Here is a 23,444-nt window from a genome sequence, read left to right on the forward strand (position 1 = left end):
GTTTCCAGGAGAGTAATTTATGAGAAGAGGATTTGGAGTTTTGTTTTTCTAATTCAAACACATTCTGTTACAACAGTGCATCAACTAGGTAAGCATTTAAGTGTTAAACACATTAAATGACATTATGTAGATAGAGTTCTCTAAAACTGTTGTTTTGATAAAGATCTACAAAAAGAAATAGTAACTCATAAAGCGACTATCATCATTTGAGGCTTATTTTTAATAACCAAGTAGCAACTGTAATCGAAAGCCTATTAAATTCTTTCTAGCAAACAAAAGTTAACATTGATTCCAGAAGAATTCATTCAGGCCTTGAAAATCACCAGGCTGAGTCTATTACATTCAGGCAACTTTCAAGTTCCCTCATGTGTCCAAACCTAGAAGACCTATGCAACCTGACTTGGGACACCAAAATCAGTAGTCAGTATTGAATTCTAATCTTTGAATAGCCCAAGTATCATAGATTAGTTAGAACAATTTCCTCTAGCATTTAATTAAAATATCAATTAATAGATAAATTATGATGACATAGTGATGTCACTATAATAAAATGATGAAAGAAAGCTTGGAAATAAAGCCTCTGATACATTAGAGAAAATGTTTGTGCAACAGACTAGAAGACTCCTCCTATTTCTTCTGAACCCTAGCATACAGGGGCTTATAGTCAGACAAATAAAGCAAGCATGAGAAAAATTTAAGAAATCTGTGTATTACCTTCAGTCCTCCTTATACACTGACTCAGACTGCTATTGGTTGCTAATTTATACCAAGAACACTTTCAAAGATTTGTATGTTATTAAAATATCTCTCAAAGAGTTGACATTTAGCTACAGTAGATCTACTCTAAAGCAGGTATTTACCGGTTCTCAATCCAGGGCCAGAAATAAAGAGCATGTTTTGATTTTAATTGTAGAGTAAGTACATTTTTACCAGTCTGCATGGTGTCATAAAATACTTCTGAAATGTATGCACCGAAGCACCAGGTCTATGTTAACCCATTACTAAAGTGCAAGAAACTTCTGATCTGTCACAGAAATTTCTGTCTCCAAAGTGAGGCAGACCACAGTAAGTGGGAGCAGTGAAACTGCTTCCTGAGTACATACTAAGCACATCAAAAGACAGCATCCCCAGTCACCAGGGGCAGAGGAGCACTAAGACCATCAAACAAACACTGAAAGTAGAGACCACTTAGATTTCATCTTTGCTTCAACAGAAAAAGGTTTTTCTTTCCTCCTCCTCCATCTGTATAGTTTAGAAATCTCATAGTGATTTATTTTGAATACTTCAAACACTTATTTCAATTCAATTTGACTAAAAGGCAACTCCAGTTACACTGAGGCATTCCTCACTCAAAGCTGCTGCCATCAGCACAGCTTCAGCATTGATATTCTTAACAGAAGTGCCTGCTTCCTAAAGATGTGTCCCCCAAAGTTGCACACTATCCCATCACAGAAGCTGTCCAGATCAGTTTGAGAATTCATACCAACAAAAAGGGCAACATATTTTAGTAACTAAAAATAACTAGAAACAACTTCCCAACATGCAGCAGGGTTAAGGAGTACATTCCTAATTTTTACTGAGCTATAAAGGTCATGTAACACTAGTATTTACTTGCTTTGCTTGATGAAGGGTGAGAAATACCTAATTCATTTTATACAAGTACCTTATTCATAATCTATTAATCTACTAATTCTAATTACATTTCCATTCTCCACAGAAGTTGTACATCCACCAGTTTGCTACCATTCCTAGAACAATTTCAGGCTTGCCCTCTTCCACAAAGGTGATAAAACTACAGTTCTAGGGTGGTTTTCACACGTAAAAATCAAAGTGTTTATAACAGCAATCTTAAAACCTACTGATTCCAAGCATTGAGCAAGCAGTCTTCAAACTACTCTAGAGTGAAATCTATATGCTCTTCTCATTTAACAATTCACAACCTATAAATACACAATTAGATACTACTTCTAAAGAGCTTCAGTTTAGACATATGCCTATCACATTTTTTATCCAGCTACCTAGATATCTAAGAGTAGATTAAGCCCTGAATGACTTTAAATTTCAATACATTGTATCCTATTATTTTGCCTAATTTATCAACCATTTTATCTAGCCTTCCCTGCAACAATCAATCACCACTTATGTTCCCATTACAACATAATTTCTACATTCAGCCTCTTTTTCCAAAAGCAAGAGTGTAGTCACACAGCAGGATGTCCAATATTCATTAACTAGCTTCCTGAAAGGCACCAGCCTCACATCATCAGTGTATCAGGAAATCCACTGAGTACTTTTATCCAAATTAGCAGAACCTATTCATTTTTCAAATATTAAGTCAAGGATACAAGTAATAACCAAAATCAGTTACTTAGCTCTAGAATAGTAACATTCTGTGCCTTGTATCTTTCAGTTATTTTGTCTGGTACTGAAAATAAGGGTTCAGGACAATCCACATGATCTGTTTCCTGAAAGCTCTCCTTTAATTCCCCTGAAAGTACAGAATTTATTGTTTTCAACTGCCAGAGACTGCTGCAGTCTAAGTCATTCCTGTAATTCTAGGAAGAGGTACATTTTTATTTTGGAATCACATTCCTGACTGAGGAACCTATACGATTCGTAATTAATATTTCATCTATGCTGCTGCTTTACACAAGACACTCCTTCGTATTTTTAAGCTCACACAATGACAAGCACACAGATGGTAACCTTGAGTGTTACTTGCTCCACGTGCTTGCTTGGGAAATTTGTTTTATGCTAACCACAAACTACAGATCAGTTATGCTTCCTGAGATGGTGTCACATTCTACTGCTGCATACTTTGCATGGTTTCACTGAAACCAGAGAAGAAAGGAAAAACAATCACAGGTTCCAAAGAAAACACAGTAAATGGTACATGAATCTTCAGCCAAAGAGCCAGAAATCTTCTCCTGACTCATTAGGTGTCAGGGGACCTAACTGCCATGTTTGTATAAACAAATATAGATTCTAAATGAAAAAAAAATGCCCTTTTGCTTGAGGCTTTTGATAAATTAAGTTCTAATTTTGTTTAACTGGATGTAATTTTGGTTCAGATTCCTAGTATTAAGGCATGTGATGTGAGTTCTCTCAGTATTTTTCTGTAAGTTGGAAAAAAAAAAACAACTTACAGTTGCAGACATTGAATAGAAGTGTTATCAGTATCTCATCACTAATATAACATACTGAATAAAATTATGTCCCAAATGAAAACTTTTAAAGCACCAGTTTTTACATTTTCTTAATTTGCTGTCCTTTGATACCAAAAGTTAGGTTCACAATACAAATAGAGCAAGCTTGACACCTGCCTCTATAAGAGATACACAATAAACTAAACACACCCAAGTGTAATGTTACTGGACAACACTTTAGTACTCTTTCAGTATTCCACAATTATTACACAAAAGAGTTATAAACTTCTCAGACATCCTTAACTCTGGCTACCATTTTCAGTAAATCTTAACACTTGTACATAGATGCACTACCTAAGACAACCAATATTAATTGAATTTATCAATCAATTGTCCTAGCATTTCATGCATGCCAGAATATGAAATGCATGAATTTGAAACCAAAGAGTAAAATTAAAGTTTCTGTGGCAGCAAGCTCCATCTGAGGAACAGTTCTGCTAAATCAAAGTTCAGCATTATTTTTCATAGTAGATGTCAAGCTGAAAATACAAAACTGAAGTCTATACCTCAAATTATTTTAATATTTAGATATACAATTCATACTATTAAGTTTCAAGAAAAGAAATAGGTTATTCCACATAAGAAATTTTTATATTGAATCAGCAAATTAAGATCAAAAGACTGCAGAATTAGTTTCATTATGACAGCTACAACACAGGAAAAGAAAAATTTCTTACCCATATGTCTTGTTTTTCACCAATTGGAAAATTTGAATACAAGTCTATCATCTCTGGTGCCCTGTACATTGGTGTGGTATTCCTTGTAATCTGCAGGAGATACAATTTTTTTTTTTTTGAGCAGAAACTTGAATAATATGCTGTAACAACATTCAGCCAAGGAAACAGCTGTCTGTGTCGAATGGACAGCAAAAACATTAAAAGTTAATAGAAGAAATACTTGTCAAGGCAGAAGCCATCAATTCAAACCTACAACAGCCACAGAGGCTTTGACATAGTGCCAGATAAAGGTTGGAGGATTCTTTAATTATAATTAAATAACACAGTGACCCTCAAGAGTCCTTCCAAACTGCAAAGCCAGTATAGCAAAATCACTTTGTTCTGTATGAGGCAAAAGTGAGAAGGGACACAAATACAGAAATCTAACAATAAATCAGGATAAGAATTTATACTCTATTGGGCGTTTCTCACTTTCTCATCATGCTTAAAAACAGCACAGACAAATCTTAAGAGTTAGACTATGTTCATAATGACCCCTGAAAGAGAGACCTTTTCTAATACCCTTTTGCATACACTGGAAGATAGTGATACAAAATCAACTTTTCTCCAGAAACCACTAGATTGTTCTCCAAGGGAGGAAAAAGAGACTCATGATAGAGATCACACACAAATTCTAAATGTGATTGTACTTCTCTATACTTGAAGAATTTGAGTCTAGCTGATGTATTACATTTATCAGCATTACTTTCACTCAAAACTAAACACGCACGTAAACAATTTTGTAAAATAGAAACGTTTAATACTGTCACTGTTATCCTAGAAGTACAGCAATACTTTATTCTCAAATCCTGGTCAGCTGACCTACTGCTTCACCATACATCATTCAGCTAACAAAATCAGATCAGAAGTGGGAATAGCTTAGACATAACCTACTTTAAGAGTACAATTAAAAGGAACCTTAACTATTGCATCACATTTGATTGTTTTCACAAAGTACAGAAGGAACATTCAAGTTACAGCAGTTTATACATATATCTACAGAACACAGACTATGATTGTTTGAACCACCACATTTGAACTCTGGCAACCCACATACAAAAAACCAGTTTTATGAACAACGCTACAAACAAAACAATCCCTAGTCGTCTTAGAAATTCCTAAATTAGGTCAAGATCAGATTAACTGTAACAACAATGGAATCCATGGTCAGTATTTTAGTACTTTAGAAGTAACTGCATTTAAATAGTCTCACCTCTTCTTCAACCAATGCTCTCTTCTGTGCAGACCAGTTATAGTCAGGATAATAAGCTATAGTTGTAGCACTACCGAAGTCACAAAGTTTAATTGTCCCTTGATTACTAATAAGCAAGTTTTCCACCTGCAAAAAAAGTGCAATAATAAATTGAAAATACTCATTTCTGAGCATTAAAACACATGCTTTTAAATGTCAGTTGACTTGTGTATATATGAATGAAGATTAAGTTAATACTTCGTTTTAGCCCAGAATATTTGTGTTTACAGAAGCGTAAGTATTTCAGACAACACTGTACCATAAAATATGCATGGTGGCAATACAGTCAATTTTTAAAGGACACAAAAACACTAACAGCAGGAAGCATCCAGGACAGAATAGGTAAACCTCAGGAAATAAAAAAACATTAGTACTCAACTATAGACTACACTTCCAAACCACTATTTGCAGAAGCAAAATCTTGGAAGTTGAACTTTATCATGCATAAAACTGAACACTGTTAGCTTTATCACAGTGGGGTTGAGGTTAGCGCTTCTGTAGGCACAAATTAAGTAGAAAGGTACCAGAAGAGCAGCAGGCTGCTGGAGTAGACTCAAAGAGGTAATCATAACCCTATAAGACAGAAACCAGCTATTTGAGCAAAATGCACTGTCTGATTAGTTCATCTTCGTATCATCCCCTTTCCAACTTCCTAAAATTGTGTCATTTCTGGACTAAGTGAAATACAGAAAAATATTGCAGGGGAAAAAAAGTAGGCATTCGGCAGGAGTGTTGTGGGGGTCATAACCAAGCAACATCTGAAAAGGAACATAAATCCAGATCTCTGCATGAAGGCGAACAGGCCCATTAGGAACATTTCTACAGCACACTTCAGATCTAGCAACCTTCCCCTTCTCTTTACAACCACCACACCACTGGACTCCCTTCTGTCTTCTACTTTTTGAAACACTCTACTGGCCTCCCTTACACTTGCGCTTTCCAGTTTTTTCCCCAGAATGGACTTCTACCATAACAGTAATTTTGACTACCCAAAGGGACATATAAAAAGCTCTGTTAATGATGCTGAGTAGCAATCTGATTTATCTGTTGAATAACTTTTGCTTGCTGCTACAATGAGAAGGGTGGGCATTCAGCATTCAACTAAATTAACACACTAAATAAAGTGATCATACTAATAAGAGAACTGCATGCCTACTGCACACAGGCTCATGCTGTGTGTGCAACTTTGCTAGTTTAAAACATGAACTACTGATAGAATCTGAATTATCAGCTGATACTAACAGGCTATATGATCTGTGCTATGAAGTACATGGCATATCCTCAAAAGATCAAATTCAAACAACTGAAATATCAAGAGAAGCACCAGATTCGTTATTAGTTTTCCTCCAGCTAGTCTGGAATTCTTACAGCTCTAATTCGCTGGGTTCTTAAGAGTGCTACAAATCTTCAAATGGCAACTTTACCCAAAGAGATTCAGGAGAAAAAGCTATCCCACACTGATAAGAGAAGGAAAAAAATAGGAGGGCAAACAGCCTATGATGTTGAATTTTATTTTAAGATGTACTATACAACTTTAGGAATCTTATAGTTTTAGTCAAAATAATTCAGAAAAAAAATGGGGATGGAACATCAGAAAGCTTTTTTTTTTTTTTTTTTTTAAGATATTTGTACATATTTTCCAGATGATAACAGAAGCTTCACCTCAGAATACCTACAACTTTGACTTACTGCTTTCTGTGCAGCTGATCTAAACTCAGGTTTCTGGAAAGTGTACTACAGTTAAGTGACCACGTAATAATACTATCTGACTCCTTACTATTGCAAGGTCTCTGCCCCCTATAGCAAAACCACCATGATTCTGTCTTCCTTTGCAGCCTCTAGCATGAAACTAACATGAAACTAAATTGCTGCCTCTTTCCATATCTCTGTCTCTGCAGGAACTTCTCATGGCAGGAAAAACAGACTGAATTACAGCTTTAGCTCCACTGTAACACACTTGATATCACTTCTATGGAACTGACTATATAAAAACTTGTGTATGTATCTGTAAATAGCTTTTATCCCCCTTTCAGATAAAAGATGTATCTTCCCCGCAAGCTTTAAGAATTAGCTTATAGAGATTTCAATGAAGTGTGCAAGATCTTACTCTAGAAAGATGGCAAACTTTCATCCCAGCTCGACTAAAATTTCTTCAATAGAATCTAGAGGCCAGCTCAATGGTATCAAGAGAAAAGGAGTGCTCCACTATACTTAGACTAAGGGGTTATGTCACTGTCTAACTTCAAAGCTTTCAATAGAGGTGTTCAAAACTTAGCACATACACTTATTAATGCTAAAGTAATCATTTCCTTTCCTCAAAATAATCCAGTACATGCTTATTTAAGGAGGAACAAAATTTCCTTTTCCTTTATTCAGCTGATACCACGACAAGCAGGAAACATAGGAAATTCAGACACTGATTTAGGAAGAAAGATCTTTTATTTAGTTTGCTACAGTTATGAATACCACCCCTTTCCACTAGGGTCAAGTATCTGTAGTACAGCAGAGTCCCGCTAATGTAAGGGCTTTACCATCTGACACACAACATACATGTAAGTCAGTCCCTACCCACAAAATACAAAATTCAAATAGCCAAAGATTTTAAAAGGACAACACTGTCTAAAGCATTGCATGGGACCTTCTGTATGTTGGTAAAAATTAACAGGATCAACCTGAAGATCTATGACAAATTATGCCTACTACATTTTGAAATTGAAAATAAAAAGCCCAAATGTAACGTAAATTACTAGCAAGTCTTAAAACTACAATCATTTAAATATTTCAGCTTGTTATACATCCTCAAAAGCTAAGTAACATTTCATAGAGAATCTGACATTACCTTCTTTTTTTCCTTTATAGTTTTGCACCTCTTCAATTTAAAAATCCTTCTTACCTCCAGAATTGACATTCAACAGAAGAGTCAGAAATTTTTGGTTATTCTATCAGAAGAAACTACTAAAAGGCTAACTTAATTAGCAAACCACGATATATCACTTTCCTGCCAGCTTGTTCAGATGGAATAGTAGAAGTATGAATACCATATGCACAAGGAAGAGAAGTTATTTGAAGAGAGGGGGGTATTTCAGTTATATTCTTCACTGACAGCCAGAATTCTTAGAAAGACGATAGACAAGCACTACATTTCAAGACATTCCATTGTGTTTGATCAACAGCCTCAACACTATTTCAGCCTGACAGGCTCCTATTTAAAAAGACAGCATTTATTTAAATGTTTTAATGCACCTTTAAATCTCTGTGCATAATAGGAGGCTTCTGTTTATGCATATGCTGCACTGCTCTGCAGGTCTGATAAAAGATCTTCAAAACTGTATCACAGGAGATAGGTCCTTTGGATTCTACTTTCTTCAAGAACTCCACCAGCTGTCCTGTAGGAAAAACAAATTCATGTAAGCACATATAAAACACAAGTTCTAAAGCCTAATACAAACACTCCTCTTCATCAAGGAAGATTTACAATAGTGTTTTAATATTTCAGATGGATATAGCAAATCAACAGACTACAGTTCCAGTGAAAACAATGCTGTTAGAAAATACCCCTTTTGTTCCTTCCCCAGACTAGTCTCAACTCAAAGCACTTGATCATCCCACATAAGATGAAGTTGAACTATAGCCTGACTGAAGTATGCTACCTCTTAGAGGCATTCAGGACTTCTGTGAACTGCTATGAAGCAAACTGTGCAGAAGAGCTGTTAGAGGCAAGTGAACCACTCAGAGAAAATTAACTATACCTTTACATAGTTCAGTAAGCAGAAGGAACTCTCCCTGTCCTGTGTCTGATTCTTCTTTTCCTATAGATGCAGCAGAGCAGAACTGGACAATGTTGGGATGACCTGAAAGTTTTTTCTGGAAGTAATTTGTTCAAGAAAGAAAATTGCCAAGTTTATTGATAGCGTACAGTATGTCACAGACATCTCATTTGAAATGTTACCTCACAATTGCAGAAAACAAAGCTGTGCTTAAAATATCAAGCAGAATGAGAAAAAACAAATCTCAGAAAAGAGAGAAGAGACTTCAGGGTAAGTTATTAAAAGTAATACAAAGTCAAAATGAAACAGTAAAAAGAAAAACACTTGTGATTGGGAAAAATGTACCCATTTCAGGCTTCACCACTGCTTTTTCTCCTTTGACAATGACAACATATTAACACAAGTAATAGACTTAAGTATCAATTTGTTCTCTAGCTGGCTAATCAAGAAAGGGCCATTGTATCAACACCTATTTTTCCAAAAGTATTAAGTATGCCTCTTACGTTTTAATTCTAAGGAAATAAAAAGTTCAAAACAAATATAAGCTCCAAAAGACAGGGAAATTTCTCCCATAAGTCATTCTTCATGTTAAAACCTTTATTTTTCACTTTCTATTCAAAAAGTCAAGGTATTTTTGAATTACACATAGGAGAGAACTCAAGTGATCTCAGTTCCTGCTAGTGTACATCGTACTACATTTATTTGTATTTTCTGATGCATATCATCTAAGCTAAATAATGTGACTCATGTCTGGGAGACATGAATACAGTGCTTGAGACATATTCACCAAGTCTGAAAACTGAAAGTGAAGACAGCCTAAGAACTAAGCTATAAAACAGAAAAAAGTAAGATGAATCCACTAGTTCAGGCAACGGAATTCAAAGCACTATTTTATATTTTATGTACCACTTCATAGATTGGTACTTCAGGCCTGCAAGTGCTTTCATTTCACATTTGAATCTTGGACAATTGGCAATATATAGCCCTCATCATTTTGTGTATATGTTTTCATGTGCCTGAGCTGCGAAAAACTGCTCAAACATTGTTATTCATGGGAAATTCATTCCCAGCAAGATGTAGTCAGAGTAGCCAGAAATTGTATACTGTTTTGGTGCTTAGTCCATTGGATGCATTAACATTCAATTAACTTTGTATGATTTAAGATTTTTTCCAAACATTTCAGTAATCATATAAAGATCCAAGTAGAGTTTTGAATATGACAATGGTTTTATCTGGTAAATCAGGCAGATAAAAGCAGCGTCTCCAGGCTACTCACTTACTCATGAAACAAACTGAGGGTCTTTGAAGAGATGATTGGGAGAGAGCAGTAAGCTTACTAAATCCAAGGACTAAGAAAAAAAGCTTTGAGATTACATTATACCCTTTTTAAATCATTGCTACAGAGGATGAAAAAGACAGCAACCATATTATGGGAAAATTTTGTTCCTTTCTTCTGCTCTATGTATCCTACTGAAATTATTTCTAGATATTGAGTATTACTTTTTAAGTCTATGGTATCTAAAGCAGATATTGGTACCAGATTTGTGACAGACCAGGTACGAAGATGGTCCATCCTCAGAATAAGTTCTCTTAACTGCTATAAGGCATGTAAAGAAACTAATGTATATAGTCACCTGTGTTCGCAGAAACATTTGACAGATATTTAATTTAAACATGCTCTAACCAACCGAGCTAAACTTGCCCCCAGTTTAAGTAGGTTCCAGAAAAGGATACCATAAAACAAACTTCCTGAATGATGGCTTTGTTCTTTTCTTCTTCATTAGACAACAATCGCTGTCAAAACAGAAATTTTTGATAGTATTTAGATATTAAAACAAAAATACACTTTTTTCAGAACACAAAGAATAAGCTAAAGTCAAAAATATAGGGACCTGCAATATGGGGACCAATCAAAGGGGATTTATCACACAGGCATACTGTCAGAAAAGCAAACAGCTTTCCACTTATGTGTATCATTCAGGTTTATCAATAACTAAATAACTGTAGTCTTTATCATTTAAAAGCAACTGTTTTCTGACAGTCTTCTATTATACAACAAATTCCAATCTCCTTTGGAGTCCACATCTGAATAGAACAAATCTGAGCATTCACTACAAATTACCATGTTTAGGAATCAGGGGAAGAGTACTAATGTTTCACATCTTATCTACTATTTTAAAATGAGTGGACACACACGTACTACATGGTACAGTAACAAAATGTGGCAGCAACCATACTAGATATATCCTGAAATAAAAAAAACAGATCAAGACATTTTTGAGGTGGTATAATACTATCTTACCTCTCCTATCTCTCATACTGTGCTTTCCCACTTCCTCTTCAAGATTAGTTTTTCTCCATGTAGCCACAGAACACCTTTACTCCAAAATGAGGTCATTTGGTGGTGAATGCTAATGGCAAGTGTGAAGGTTTTGCAGCAATGTATGATACAGAGTGACTTTACCTTTTTGTCCTCTCTCTGTAATACTTCAGTTTTTCAGCTGCTAACATTATTATTCTAAGCCTTCAGAACACAAGACTCCAGAGAAGTTTTTCTGGGAATCTCAACTGGCTAGCTGAGTGTTCAATCAGTGAGTCAAAGTGAGCAGCACTAGTCCTAAGACTGCTGAAACTCTTACTCTGTAAGTGCAAAGGTACGTTAATCAATAGGCTAAATCTACCTGTGAGGAATGAAAATATATTCCCTTTCCCCTCTTCAGGTAACTAGAGAAGATTTTTTTTCCATTCATTGAAAAAAAACTTGGGGCAGGTTATGAATTTCCAGACAAAACTAAGTCAAAGAACACTGTCACCTAATCAACCTGCTCCCATATTTTTGATATTCAAGTATTAAATATAGAGCACTAAAACTAATGTCTATTCTAAATATGGGTAATTTGTCCTGAAAACACCACTGTATCTTCTGTGGACTTCCCCAAGGGACATGTTCAATAGTACACATCAAGAATATACTATTCTGCTGAAGCATTAAATTACAAGACAGACATTTCAATCCTGCAGTGAATAAACTCACATTACCTTTAAAGCATAATCTTTTCCACTTCCAAGATCTTGAGCTTCATAGACAAAAGCAAAACCACCTACAAGAAGGCATATGACTGAGTTTTAATTTGACCTTTGAGGTAAATTAATCCTTTGACTTTCTTCTAACAAAGCCAACACATGAGCTTTTAGAATTTTTTCCAAATACAGTAAACACAACTTTCAGTAGTTTGCCAATAACAATGAGTAGTCTATGCATAAGAAACTATCTAAACTCCATTCCATTCTTGAATGGAGTTTGCTTTCTTTTGCATTACAGCCACAGTGACTACTTCCCTGTATGTTGTTAATCTACATATGCAGACTTTCCATGAAGTAATTTAATACAGATCCTTGTAAAACCAAGACTGAGTACTGCAAACATCAGAATATGCTCAAGTGTAATCACTTTAATTCACTTACTGCGTAGGAACATCTTTCCTTTTAGGCTTTCTATAAAAAAGAGCAACAATTAAGGGAGATAATTTGACAAATGTAAACTCCTTATACTTCTAGAATAATTCCCATGCTTCAGGCTTCATATTGAGAGTCTACAACATTTTCAAATACCAAAGCCGTAACTCCATGACCACATAAACAGTGAAGCTGTTAGTAAATTGCAACTTATCTACCCAGATTACATCATTTTCCTTCAAACTCCTTTTGTCAGAACACCTATATAATCAAAAGTTGCTCAAAAATACAGGACAAATTTCTAGTAATTAGAAAAGCATTCAAAAAAATAATCATGTCTGTTTGGTTGCCTCATTTAACTTATGTTAACATAAGTTAACAGTCTGTTTTCTGTGTACAGTTGTGTACCATACACAGTAATGTCCACTTTAAAGAACCTGGTATCATTTCCACTTCTTCTATAGTATCTTTCCTGTGGTTACATCAGTGTGGTTGAACTTTCCACCTCTTTAATACCAATTCTACTTTTATTCAACTACATAGGAATCTCCATAGCACTTAAGATGTCATTCATCTGCAAAATTTCACTGGCCATCAAAAAAATAAAAGATTAGAGTAAATGTGAAGAATAAAATACCACAGGCAAGAAAGAAGCTGGCAAGGCACTTGTTCAAAGATGTAGAATGTGAACCAGCACAGTCACATTCTTACCACTACGAGAAGCATCAACATGAGGTAGAATTGCACATGGTATTTGCTCGGCACAATTCAGACACAAGGCCTTTCAAGAACTACTCTCCGAAGAGTTTTATACAGCAATCAGCCCTCAGTTTTCTCATTTTTTAGCTCAGTAAGATTCCCAAATGGGACTGCCCAGCCAGTAGCATCAAAAACTCAACTGAATAATTGACAAGCCCCTGAATATTGCCTTTGCTTTTGGTATATGGAAGGGAGTTCGAAACATGGAACAGCAAAAGCAAAATCCTGACAGCACGGGGATAAGGAAGAGAAAAGTGAATGACCAGTGGTCTACAGAATAGTCAAAATGGCAATGAGAACACCAAAGACAATAGTCATCTCCAGAGTAATTTGGTCCTGCCATACATCATTGGTCATTGCCTTTGGCTTTCCCGCACAGACCAGAGTGCATCACCAAGCTTTCAGACAGCACAACACACTGAAGAGGATCTAAGCCACAAGACACAGTTTCCACTAAAGTATGAAAGATGCGACACAGAATCCACAGAGTGGCCAGTTTGTTTTTCACAGTATGCCCAGTATGTCCATTTACTTTGAATCATTTTCTAAAACAGGTTCTACGCTTCTCACAACAGCGACCCTTCCATTTTTAACTAGAATACTATTGTACTGGGCATTTAAGAGCTACAACCATGCAAGAGCATTTTGGGTAGGTAACATGGGCTGAAGACAGAATGAAGTCCACACTTGCCAGCATCTTGAAGAGACTTTGCTCCTTTATGAACAAGGACATACATAAGAAATTGATTCTTCATAGTGCTAAGAGATGATTACTGTTCCGAGGATTTTACTGCATTGGGAAAAAGCAAGATAATCCAGTAATTGCTCTTGGACTGAAGCCCACTGCTGCTTCTAGACAATCTCTACACTTCTTTCTTGTAACTTCAGGATCCTAACACATCTTACTCAGCAACATTTCCACAAAACAAACTTTTCACATCTGTATTGTACTGAGCTAGGGTATACAATTTATACCAGCAGCTATACAGAAGAAATTGTGTGGCAGTGGTGAGGCTGCTGGGGAGCCAGATTTTTGATTGCTCTCTACTCCAAGATGCATGTCCCCAAATTCAGCACTCATTGTCCCAATATGTCACAAGCCTCCAGGCACCATCAGTACACCCACGCTAGTCACTACACTACAGAGCCTCTACATTCTTGTTCTACACAGGCCCTCAGCCCACAATGACAGTACTGCACATCATGCACTGGAAGATCTTCACATGATTCTTTAACTACTACTTTGTCATTCTCACCACTTTGTAGACTACAGCTTGAAAAGATGCTTCAGGATGCAAAGTGAAGGGCTTCAAGTTAGCACGAGTTTCTACAACTGTGGTTAGTTTTTGGGAAGGCACTTGAAAATGGCAACAGAGGCAGCACAAATCACTGAATAGTTATTTTGCAAACTCAGTTAAACTGTATATACTGAAAAGAGCTCTGACAGTTAAAATGGGAGTATTCTGAACTGAATTTCAGGCATGTATCTCTTACCTCTGCAAATAACAAAACCCATAGATTCTACACATACGTACTTTGAAACATGATTTATTCAAATGCACTCCTCAAAACTATAGGTGAAAGCATCTATGCATCAGAAAAATCTCACTAATCTCACCATCTCCAAGTGTCTATTGATGGACAATCAAGCTGACTGAATTTCTGAAGACAGCTTTGGGCCCAAGAATCACTGCTAACTTTTCCAGCTATTTCAGCTGGTCTAATAACCCTTCCGCACAAGCTCCTTCTCCAGTCAGGAATGTTTACTATATAGACCAAATTGCAAAAATATCACTAAGCTTAATCCTGCTGAGACTGATATACGAAGGAGATAATTTGTCCTTTTCAAAACTAAAAATAGAGATGACATCAATTACATCCTCAAGAACAGCATACTACAACTTTCTAGGAAATAACTTTTCTTCCATGTGGTCTTCCCACAACTCCAGCCATATTCACAGCTGCCTTGAAATTCTCAATCTTTCAGTTGGTAAGTAATCCTAAAATCCATGCCTAAAGCTTAAGCACATTTATAGAAGCTACACAAGTGTCTTAATAAAAAGTCTTTTTATTAACACTCAATCACTACGCCTTGACCATTTAAGAAATTTTTCCTGAGAATACAACTCAGTCTGATGCTACTTCAAAAAAACTGGAAAAAGTTTAGAAATTCTTTACATTTAACTGCTGTAATTATCTCACAATTTTTCTAGAATTAAAACTACATTAGTATTTTTCCAATATGACCACCCTTGTGATGATTCAAAGTAAAAAGCCAGATCAGATGGACACTCACCCAGTCACACTGGGTGAACAGCAAACAAGGCTGTACGTCAAACGGGTTACAAGTAGCCAGTTGATTTAGTGTATTCTTGCATTATCAAAAGCCCAATTGAAAGGGACAAGTTAGGTATTAAAATTCTCACAGAAAGACCACTTTATCAATTTATCACTTACAGGCAGCGATACAACTCATTCCCAAAACCAAAAATAAACAACGAACTTTTCAATCACACATTTTACCGAAATTCTATGGAGAGCTTTAGCGAGCTACTGTAAAGTTCCGTGACTGCTAAAAGCCGAAGAGAAAGGCAAGTGTGTTCGTGCATGCAGGTGTTAAAGTGAATTGAGACAGGGAGATGATTTAGTGTACATAACTAAAGAAAGCTGGGACAGCTGAAGTTGGTATGAACAGCAAACTGCTTATGCAGAACTGCTTATGCAGAACCATTTCCAAATGTCAAGGTTGCACTAGATTTTATTAAAAATAAGGTTTAATTAATCTAATTATAAATATAATTATTTTTTCTGCATTTAAGTGAAATTTACTGAATTTTTCCAATTACTATGTTTTCATAGCATGGTGACATAGCATATCATTTCAACAGTGGCATGGCTTGCTAGAGCTCCTAGTATTAGTTATAAAGTAAGATTGCACAGTTTTTACTATGTCATTAAAAGAGTAATCTGAAAGAAACAACTTTGTTAAAATAGCAATAGTTTGAAGGCATACAAGCAGCATCAAGGATGCACTTTTACTGTAGCTACCATACTTTAAAAATCAAGTACTAGAATACTAAATGTGTAGTTAATATTGAACCTTTCAGAACCTTTTGGAGTTTATTCCAGGCTCTCTGACCAACATACTTTGCAATCTAACTTGCAAAAAAGGGGGAATAGGGGGGAATGCAGTTTCACCTGTTTAACTAAATCTACAGAGGATTTCACTGCCAATAGTGTCAGTCAGGGATCACACCCTTGCATCTACATACCTGTAAAACAACACCCTTATAGTAGACCCAAATGATAAAAATGAAAGAATGATAGCTGAGACTAGACCAAGAGGTCTGCCTACTCCCTAAGCTTAAACCTGAATATTCCACAAAATCAAACAAGTTCACTGCACTATGGATAATTATGGATGTAAAACAGTGCTCAGAAGCCCAATTTGCCTTCATCCTCTATTTTACCTATCTTCACTTCTCTTTTCAGATAAACTGTTTCAGAAAGGACTGTCTTTCTGCTTGTCCATTACTGCAGCATCTGATCTACAGGAACATCAACCATAAGAAGATACAGCTTGCTACTGCAGTGCATTGTTTCATTACATACTTACTAGTCATGAGAAAGGAATGATGCGAGTAACTTCCTTCCTAATTTTAATGCTTGATATGACTTGATTCTCAAGAACTACTCGAACTCATTTCCTTATCAATTTTGGGTTGCTCATGTTTTGATCGTTGCTCAAATGAAACACTAATTCTAGCCTGGACTAGAACTTCGTGCATCCTACCTGAAGGTGGACAGATGTCTTTCCAATAGGGCATAAGAAACAGCCTTAACCAAAGGGGAAGGAATGCTCTAACTTTACAGCCCAACATAGATAAGCATTATTTTAAGTACAGTTACATATTTTTGTCAATTAAGGAGTCCCAATAACAAGATAAAACTGACTCAGAGAAAGTACAACTCAAAGGTCTGCAATTTATCCCATAACCTTGAAAAACGAAGAGTCTGACCACCCTGGAACATTCACTACTACCCTCCAGGTAAGAACTGCTGTACTTAACACAGGTTTTCAACAGTAACAGCACTGGGCTGCTTCATGTTCAAAAACCTCTCTACAGGCACAACACAGGGAATGTGAACAGGAAAGCTGCTGGGTTAAGGTGCTTCGACTCTTAGAGATTTTCCCCTTTTTCTTGCTTCTGAGAAGTTTACCTCACATCATTTGCAAAGTAACTGCCAGATCACCTTTTATTTCACAGGATGTTGTGACTTGCTCCTTTCACTTGATATAAGCTCTCTGCCCTTCATAATAATTCCAACCATCTGTCAGCAGATCAAACTAACATCTTCAAAATCAGGAGTAAGTGCTCATCATGCTGCTTCTGTCAAGAGGATTATGAATGTAATCTATTAAAAAAACTATTTACATTACCACTTTCTTCAGAATCCAGGAGTTGTAACAGAGACTCTGAATTTGTATCTATAATCTTGGTGAACTGTAATAATGCCTGTTCACATTCAAAAGATTGACTGAACAGCCTTGAAAGTCAAGGCAGAATTTTCTGATGCATCAGTGACAGACAGTTTTCACTATCAGAATACAGCCTGCGACAAGTTACATACATGGTCTCAATTGTCAAGTTCTTAAATCCAGCTGTAATTAGAAATTAGTAGCCTGTACTACTGCCCTCTTTTTCACTATGGAAGCTTTCTTTCTTTGTAGCAAAATTTTTAGACTACGGTAAGTTTGAATAATGCATAATTTCAGTCATGTTTCTCTTCTTCCATGGTCTCATTCTTATACCCTTGTCTGTTGCCAAAAGGAAATACAAGAAATCAACAGACAAGAACCATGAAGTTGTGTGCTACAGAACTTGGTTCTCTGCTTTTCACAGGACTATAAATCTAGTTTGTTCTCTACTGTTCAGTCTGATACATAGAAGAAAAAATACTCTACAACGCATTAAAATTAGATGCATTAAAAAAGTCATATTTGCAGCACAGTAATCGCAAAATATCCTACAGAATATTTGCACAATTTAGTGCTTTTCATCCTACTTTTGCAACTTCCAGTGAAAACTGATTAACAGTACTCATTTTTGCACAAGCTGCATATTAGAAAGCCAGCTGCATAAGAATTTAATGGAAACAGTGCACAAGTCAGCATACTCTTTGAACTTCAGGACTTCCTATCAACTTACATGAATGATAGGAAGACTGGTCCTTGGTGTAAGCTACTTTTCCTTCAATACTCAACCTTAATTTTAACTGGCTAGTACTACAATAGTAGCACAGTAAAACTCTAGAAAGCACGTTTTTTAGACTTGCACAGATAAGCAGAGGCCAGGATCCCAAAATTGCTTTTGTTCTAGTTTAAGTTTGTATTTCTGTAGTTTTGTATACCATCTTCAAAAAAGACAGAACTCCAACAGATTTTATCTCTTGCTTCACAAAATGAGCAATGAAGTCAATTTACCACAAATTCTCCATCTACTACAACTTTAAAGATCAGGACTCTAAGTCACTTATACTGGCTATCACATACATGTATCAGCACAAAGTGCATTTCATGAGATCTGTTTCAGATGTTAAGGCCACTTATGCACCCCACAATCATCTGCAGATTTAGGTTATTAACCTGAATAGTAAAAATCTCCATCTTCATTTGGTCGCTTATTTAAGGAAATCAACTCACAATCTTCAGTAGGAAAATCTCAAAACCATTGAAATTCTAGTTCTATTATTTATTCTCAGCATTTTTTCTGCATTTGTCAGCTTAATGAGTACCTGGCTAAAGCAATAAACCAGTTTCAAACACATTACAACAAACATAAAAACAGGCACACTTCCACAGCTATGTAGCACATTTCTCAATATACTTTCAAAGACAAGCATTGCTAATCCAATGATACTGCTTCCTCCCACTGACAAAACATTGAGTTGTTTCCTCTAAGTTTAAGTAGAACTTTTGTTCAAGATACAACTGTCCCATTTCACACAAAGTCTTAGTCTACACTACTTAGAATAGTAATTACATAAATCAAGAATAAAGAGACACCATATCTTATGGAAGTGTTAATCTGCCTACACTTGAATTAGCTGTTTAAAGATGAGATTTGTAATTTTACACTGTAATTATGGCACTGAACTATTTTCATGATTCCAGTATCTCCACTGCAGATTTCAATAAACTGAGTAACTCAAGCAAATAAAGTGTTTTTAAGTCATTAAAAACATCAACAGAAGATTTTTTTAACCTGGTTTATCTCTTAGTTTATCATAAGCAGAATACTCAAAATCTTTTAAAGATTATATCTGCTTTAAAATGATCTCTGTTCTAGAGAATTTAATAAAGTTAAAATAACCTTCTGTTTACTGTTCAACATACAAAACTTAACAGCAGTACTCAAAGCCAGCTGAAGTCATGTGCTGGCAAAGGTATATTTGTAGAAAGATATATTGTGTACTGAGAGACAGCAGGAACCACCAATTAACTTGTTAATTGATTTTTAACATTCTATAAACTCCCTCTAAAGTATTACCTAATCTAAGCAAATGCTTAACATGAAACCTGAAAGGATTAAGAGATTTTCTGCAACTCTACAATAGATTGAGAAGTATCAACTTCTATTCCATGGATCACCTTATGCTTCTATTTACTGGTTGAGGCTCTCTTGCTTAATTTTTATGTTTTTCATTTTAGTCAAAAGATATGAAATAATTTATGAATTGCTATAAGTGTCTCTGCTACCCCATCAACACAACAGTTAACTGTTTTTACAAGAAATGCTCACTGAACAAATTCAAGGAAGACTATGATAACATTTAAAGGCTGGGTAATTTTTAGTACATAAGTAGTTTTGTCAGTATCAGCTCAATCACATTGTCATCCAGCCTTTCATTTGTGTATTTTAAAAGACACCAATAACTCATTGAACATTCATTCAGCACCCAGTAAATGAGCTTCTCTCCCTCTTCAGTAAACTAGGTACTGAAGTAATTACAAATCACAGAACTAAAAATTTTCTTACAAACATATTTCCAATTTTTTCATTTTAGATCTTGACAGCACCAATGACATAGCAGAAAACATGCTATTCTCACATCAACTTACCCTTTCCTTGGGGTGACATTTGTAGACAAAGAACAATGAGGTCAAAAATAGATTTTGCAATTCATTGACTAGCTTTTACACTATCAGTTAGAATCAGTGAATATTTTTGACAGTCTAGTCACCAGGTTTTAATATCCCTGTAGCCCAATGGAGATAAATAAATTTCCCAAATGTGACCATTCATCTCTGAATTTCACCATTAATAGGTAAACAACTAAGTTTTATCATGAAAGATGCTTTGTTCAACACAGGAAGTTGCCCGTCTATGCAAATAATACTACCTTCCAGGAGCAGGAAACAGGAAATGAATTTCTGAAAACTACTGTTCAGCTTGCTGAAGCCAGCATCATCATGAAGGGTAGGTAGGGATTAAATGTGAAGGCCCAGATTTGCTTCCTCTGAAATTTCTTACCCATAGTGAACAAATGAAATGCCAAAGGAGAACTCCCAAGCACTCAGTCCATCCTGTGAAGTGCTTAATCTCCTCACACATGTGGAGGTAGTATCAGTACAAGCAATCATCATTACCCTCACACACTTACTTTTAACTTCCTGCTGTAGTACACCATATTTTCAGTTAGACCAATCCTACTCCTAGGGTGGCTCTTCTGTGAAACAACAGAAGCAGATCCAACTGTGTAGCCAGTGTCTTTGTTTACAACACTGGCACAGAAATATTTGCACTAACACAAACAAGCAGCACACTGAAGACCTGGGATGAATTTCAGAGTGCAAGAATATCTAAAATTATGCTGCCCTCTGATAATTAATACAGCTAACTCACAAACCCTATTCACAACATTTCAAACAAAGCACATCATAAGATCTTACAAAACAGGCTAGCTTTCTGCACTTGGTAGACCACACAAAGTTCACAGAGATTGGAAAAGCAAATTCAGAAAGTAGAATAGAATTCTTAGTAGGAAATGTTGTATGAAAAGGCTCATTTAAGATAGACAAGGTCTGTATTTGTAAGCATGGAAGGGAACACTCATCAGCCATACAAATACACACAATCTTCCTGGACCAGTTAAATAATGTAAGCTTCTCAAAAAGAAAAAAAAAAAAAAAAGAATTTGAGAACATGACTATGAAGTATTCCCCTCACAATGTCTATTCTGGAAGTTTTGTCCACATGATTTTTAGATGGCACCACAGTTTCACAATTGCAAACTACACTAGTAAAAAAGCTGGCTATATTTAAGCTATATCCAGCTATTAAAATATATTGGCTAGAAAATTAGAATTCAGCATAGATAAACAGTAAGGCACACTTTTCATTTAGTACAATATACAGCAAAAAAAAAAAAAGTAAAAGCACGATACTGAGACAAACATGGAATCCTTGAAATTGTGGTTACAAATAAATTCTTGGAAACACCAGGCCTACAACACCTCCCTATTTGCTTTAAGTGTTTGAATTTCTTTTCCCTGACCTTTTAGCAGATCGTGTGAAACATTTAGCTGCTGCCAAAGTAAAGAACAAACTACTTGTTTCAGAACCCAAAACTGTACAGCAGATATTTCTTTTAAACTAGCTTCCTGTCCTTCCTTCTTTATTGTTCTCTGAAAACGACTGTGATTACTCCAGATTGGAATGTCAGAATATCAGCAGCAACAGCCAGTTAGTTTAGTGTTCACCTTGCATTCACATGATGTTGAATGTTTACATTACACTTACAATTTTGACAGTATCTTTTGAAAGAAAACAGTAAATAAAAAAAATTATGGCAGAATTAGACTTTCCATTTACTACTATTTAAAATGCCACTCTATCTAAAAACTATTTTTTCATCTGAACCTGAAAGGTTTTCAGCACTGTTGAGTCACGATCTCAGACAAAAGTTAAGGTTACACCTTGCTTGCTTTGAGAAAATGAAAGTGTTGAAAACCAATCTCCTGGTGTTTTAAAGATGTAGTTCGTGAGTTTACGGTAGCTTAACTTGAAGAATCAAAAATTCCTTTCATACTGCCCATTAAGATGCTAAAAAACTTTTCAGGAAAAGAAAAGAAAGAAATTAAATATAGAACTACATGAATAAAAGCCACTCATAGACAACAACCACCAAAAGAAATTTCTACAGCAAAAAAGCTCTGAATAGAGCTTTAGAGCATTGATCTAAATAAATAACATCAACCACCTCCATATATTTGAGCTGTACAAATGCATTAACATAGATAAATTTGTATTTTAAATCTTAAGCTTCCAAGCATCTCTTCTGCTTGAAGGAATATTGTAATTTCTCTGACTACAAACATAACAGAACTCTGATTCCTGCTAGTTCTCTAATTCATGAACACTAAACACTGTACATGAGACGCACCAGTTTAAAACAGATCAGTGAGAGTAACATGCTGAGTATACACCCCCCAAAACTCATCAAAACTAAAGATTGCCAGGACATGCTCCAGGTACTACATTTAATTCACATACTCTCAAGAAGCTACTGTCCAGAATGAAATCAGCCTCCTGACTTTTGCGTTCAAAGTTAACATACTTCTCCACATTTAACAAATGCTCAAACAACCCAAAACAGCACAGGCAAGCTCACACTTTTGCACCTGTTAAACACAGGTGCAACACATTATTTTGATGAGGTCTCAGTTCGACTACAAATTCATTTTAGAAGGCTTCTACCATGCAAACAAACCATGAAGCAAGTGAAGGAGTTTCCCACGGGACAAACTGGCTTGCCAGGGGGTTTTCTGGCATGAGCGCTACCTCCTGACAACTGCTGCCCTTCAGACCCCGCCAGGCGCCGTCCACCGCGCCGACAGGCACGCAGCACACCCGTGTCTCCTCGTTAACACACCGGGCCAAACGCGGCCAGCATGTTACACAGCTCCGCCGCCTCTCAGCCCCGGACCCACACCCACCCTGCCAGCCCCGGTCGCGGCCTACAGCCGCCGCGGCCGCGCTCACCCTCCGCGATGACCCGCTTGATGCGCAGCTTCATGTCACCCATCTCCACCGTCTGCCCCACGAAGTCGTTCTGGTCGCGGCTGGCGGCCCCCAGCGAGCCGGGCCCGGCCAGGAAGTCCAGGGCGGACTGGAGGAGCGACATGGCCCCGGTCAGGCGCTGCCCAGCGGCCGGGCGCGGCGGCGGCGGGGCGAGGGGAGGCGCGGCGGCCGGCTCCGCCAAACTACCCACGGCGGCGGGAGGC

At 36.5% G+C, this 23,444-nt stretch overlaps 1 protein-coding gene across 4 annotated transcripts in view; it reads right to left on the reverse strand.

Annotated features, from left to right (window-relative positions):
* Positions 1-23,444, reverse strand: part of GAK (cyclin G associated kinase) — a 77,071-nt gene extending 53,627 nt beyond the window's left edge. For 3 of the 4 annotated variants that reach the window (XM_062599105.1, XM_062599103.1, XM_062599102.1), the window contains exons 1-7: positions 23,203-23,444; positions 11,981-12,042; positions 10,676-10,735; positions 8,924-9,038; positions 8,418-8,560; positions 5,136-5,261; positions 3,884-3,973 (exon numbers count right to left, since the gene is read on the reverse strand). In XM_062599105.1, the coding sequence (XP_062455089.1) occupies positions 3,884-3,973; positions 5,136-5,261; positions 8,418-8,560; positions 8,924-9,038; positions 10,676-10,735; positions 11,981-12,042; positions 23,203-23,344 (738 nt within the window). In that variant the 5' untranslated portion in view covers positions 23,345-23,444. The remainder of the gene's footprint in view (positions 1-3,883; positions 3,974-5,135; positions 5,262-8,417; positions 8,561-8,923; positions 9,039-10,675; positions 10,736-11,980; positions 12,043-23,202) is intronic. The other variant, XM_062599104.1, reaches the window with a different exon arrangement.

The sequence above is a fragment of the Rhea pennata genome, chromosome Z, assembly GCF_028389875.1.
Source record: "Rhea pennata isolate bPtePen1 chromosome Z, bPtePen1.pri, whole genome shotgun sequence".
NCBI classification, from domain to species: Eukaryota; Metazoa; Chordata; class Aves; order Rheiformes; family Rheidae; genus Rhea; species Rhea pennata.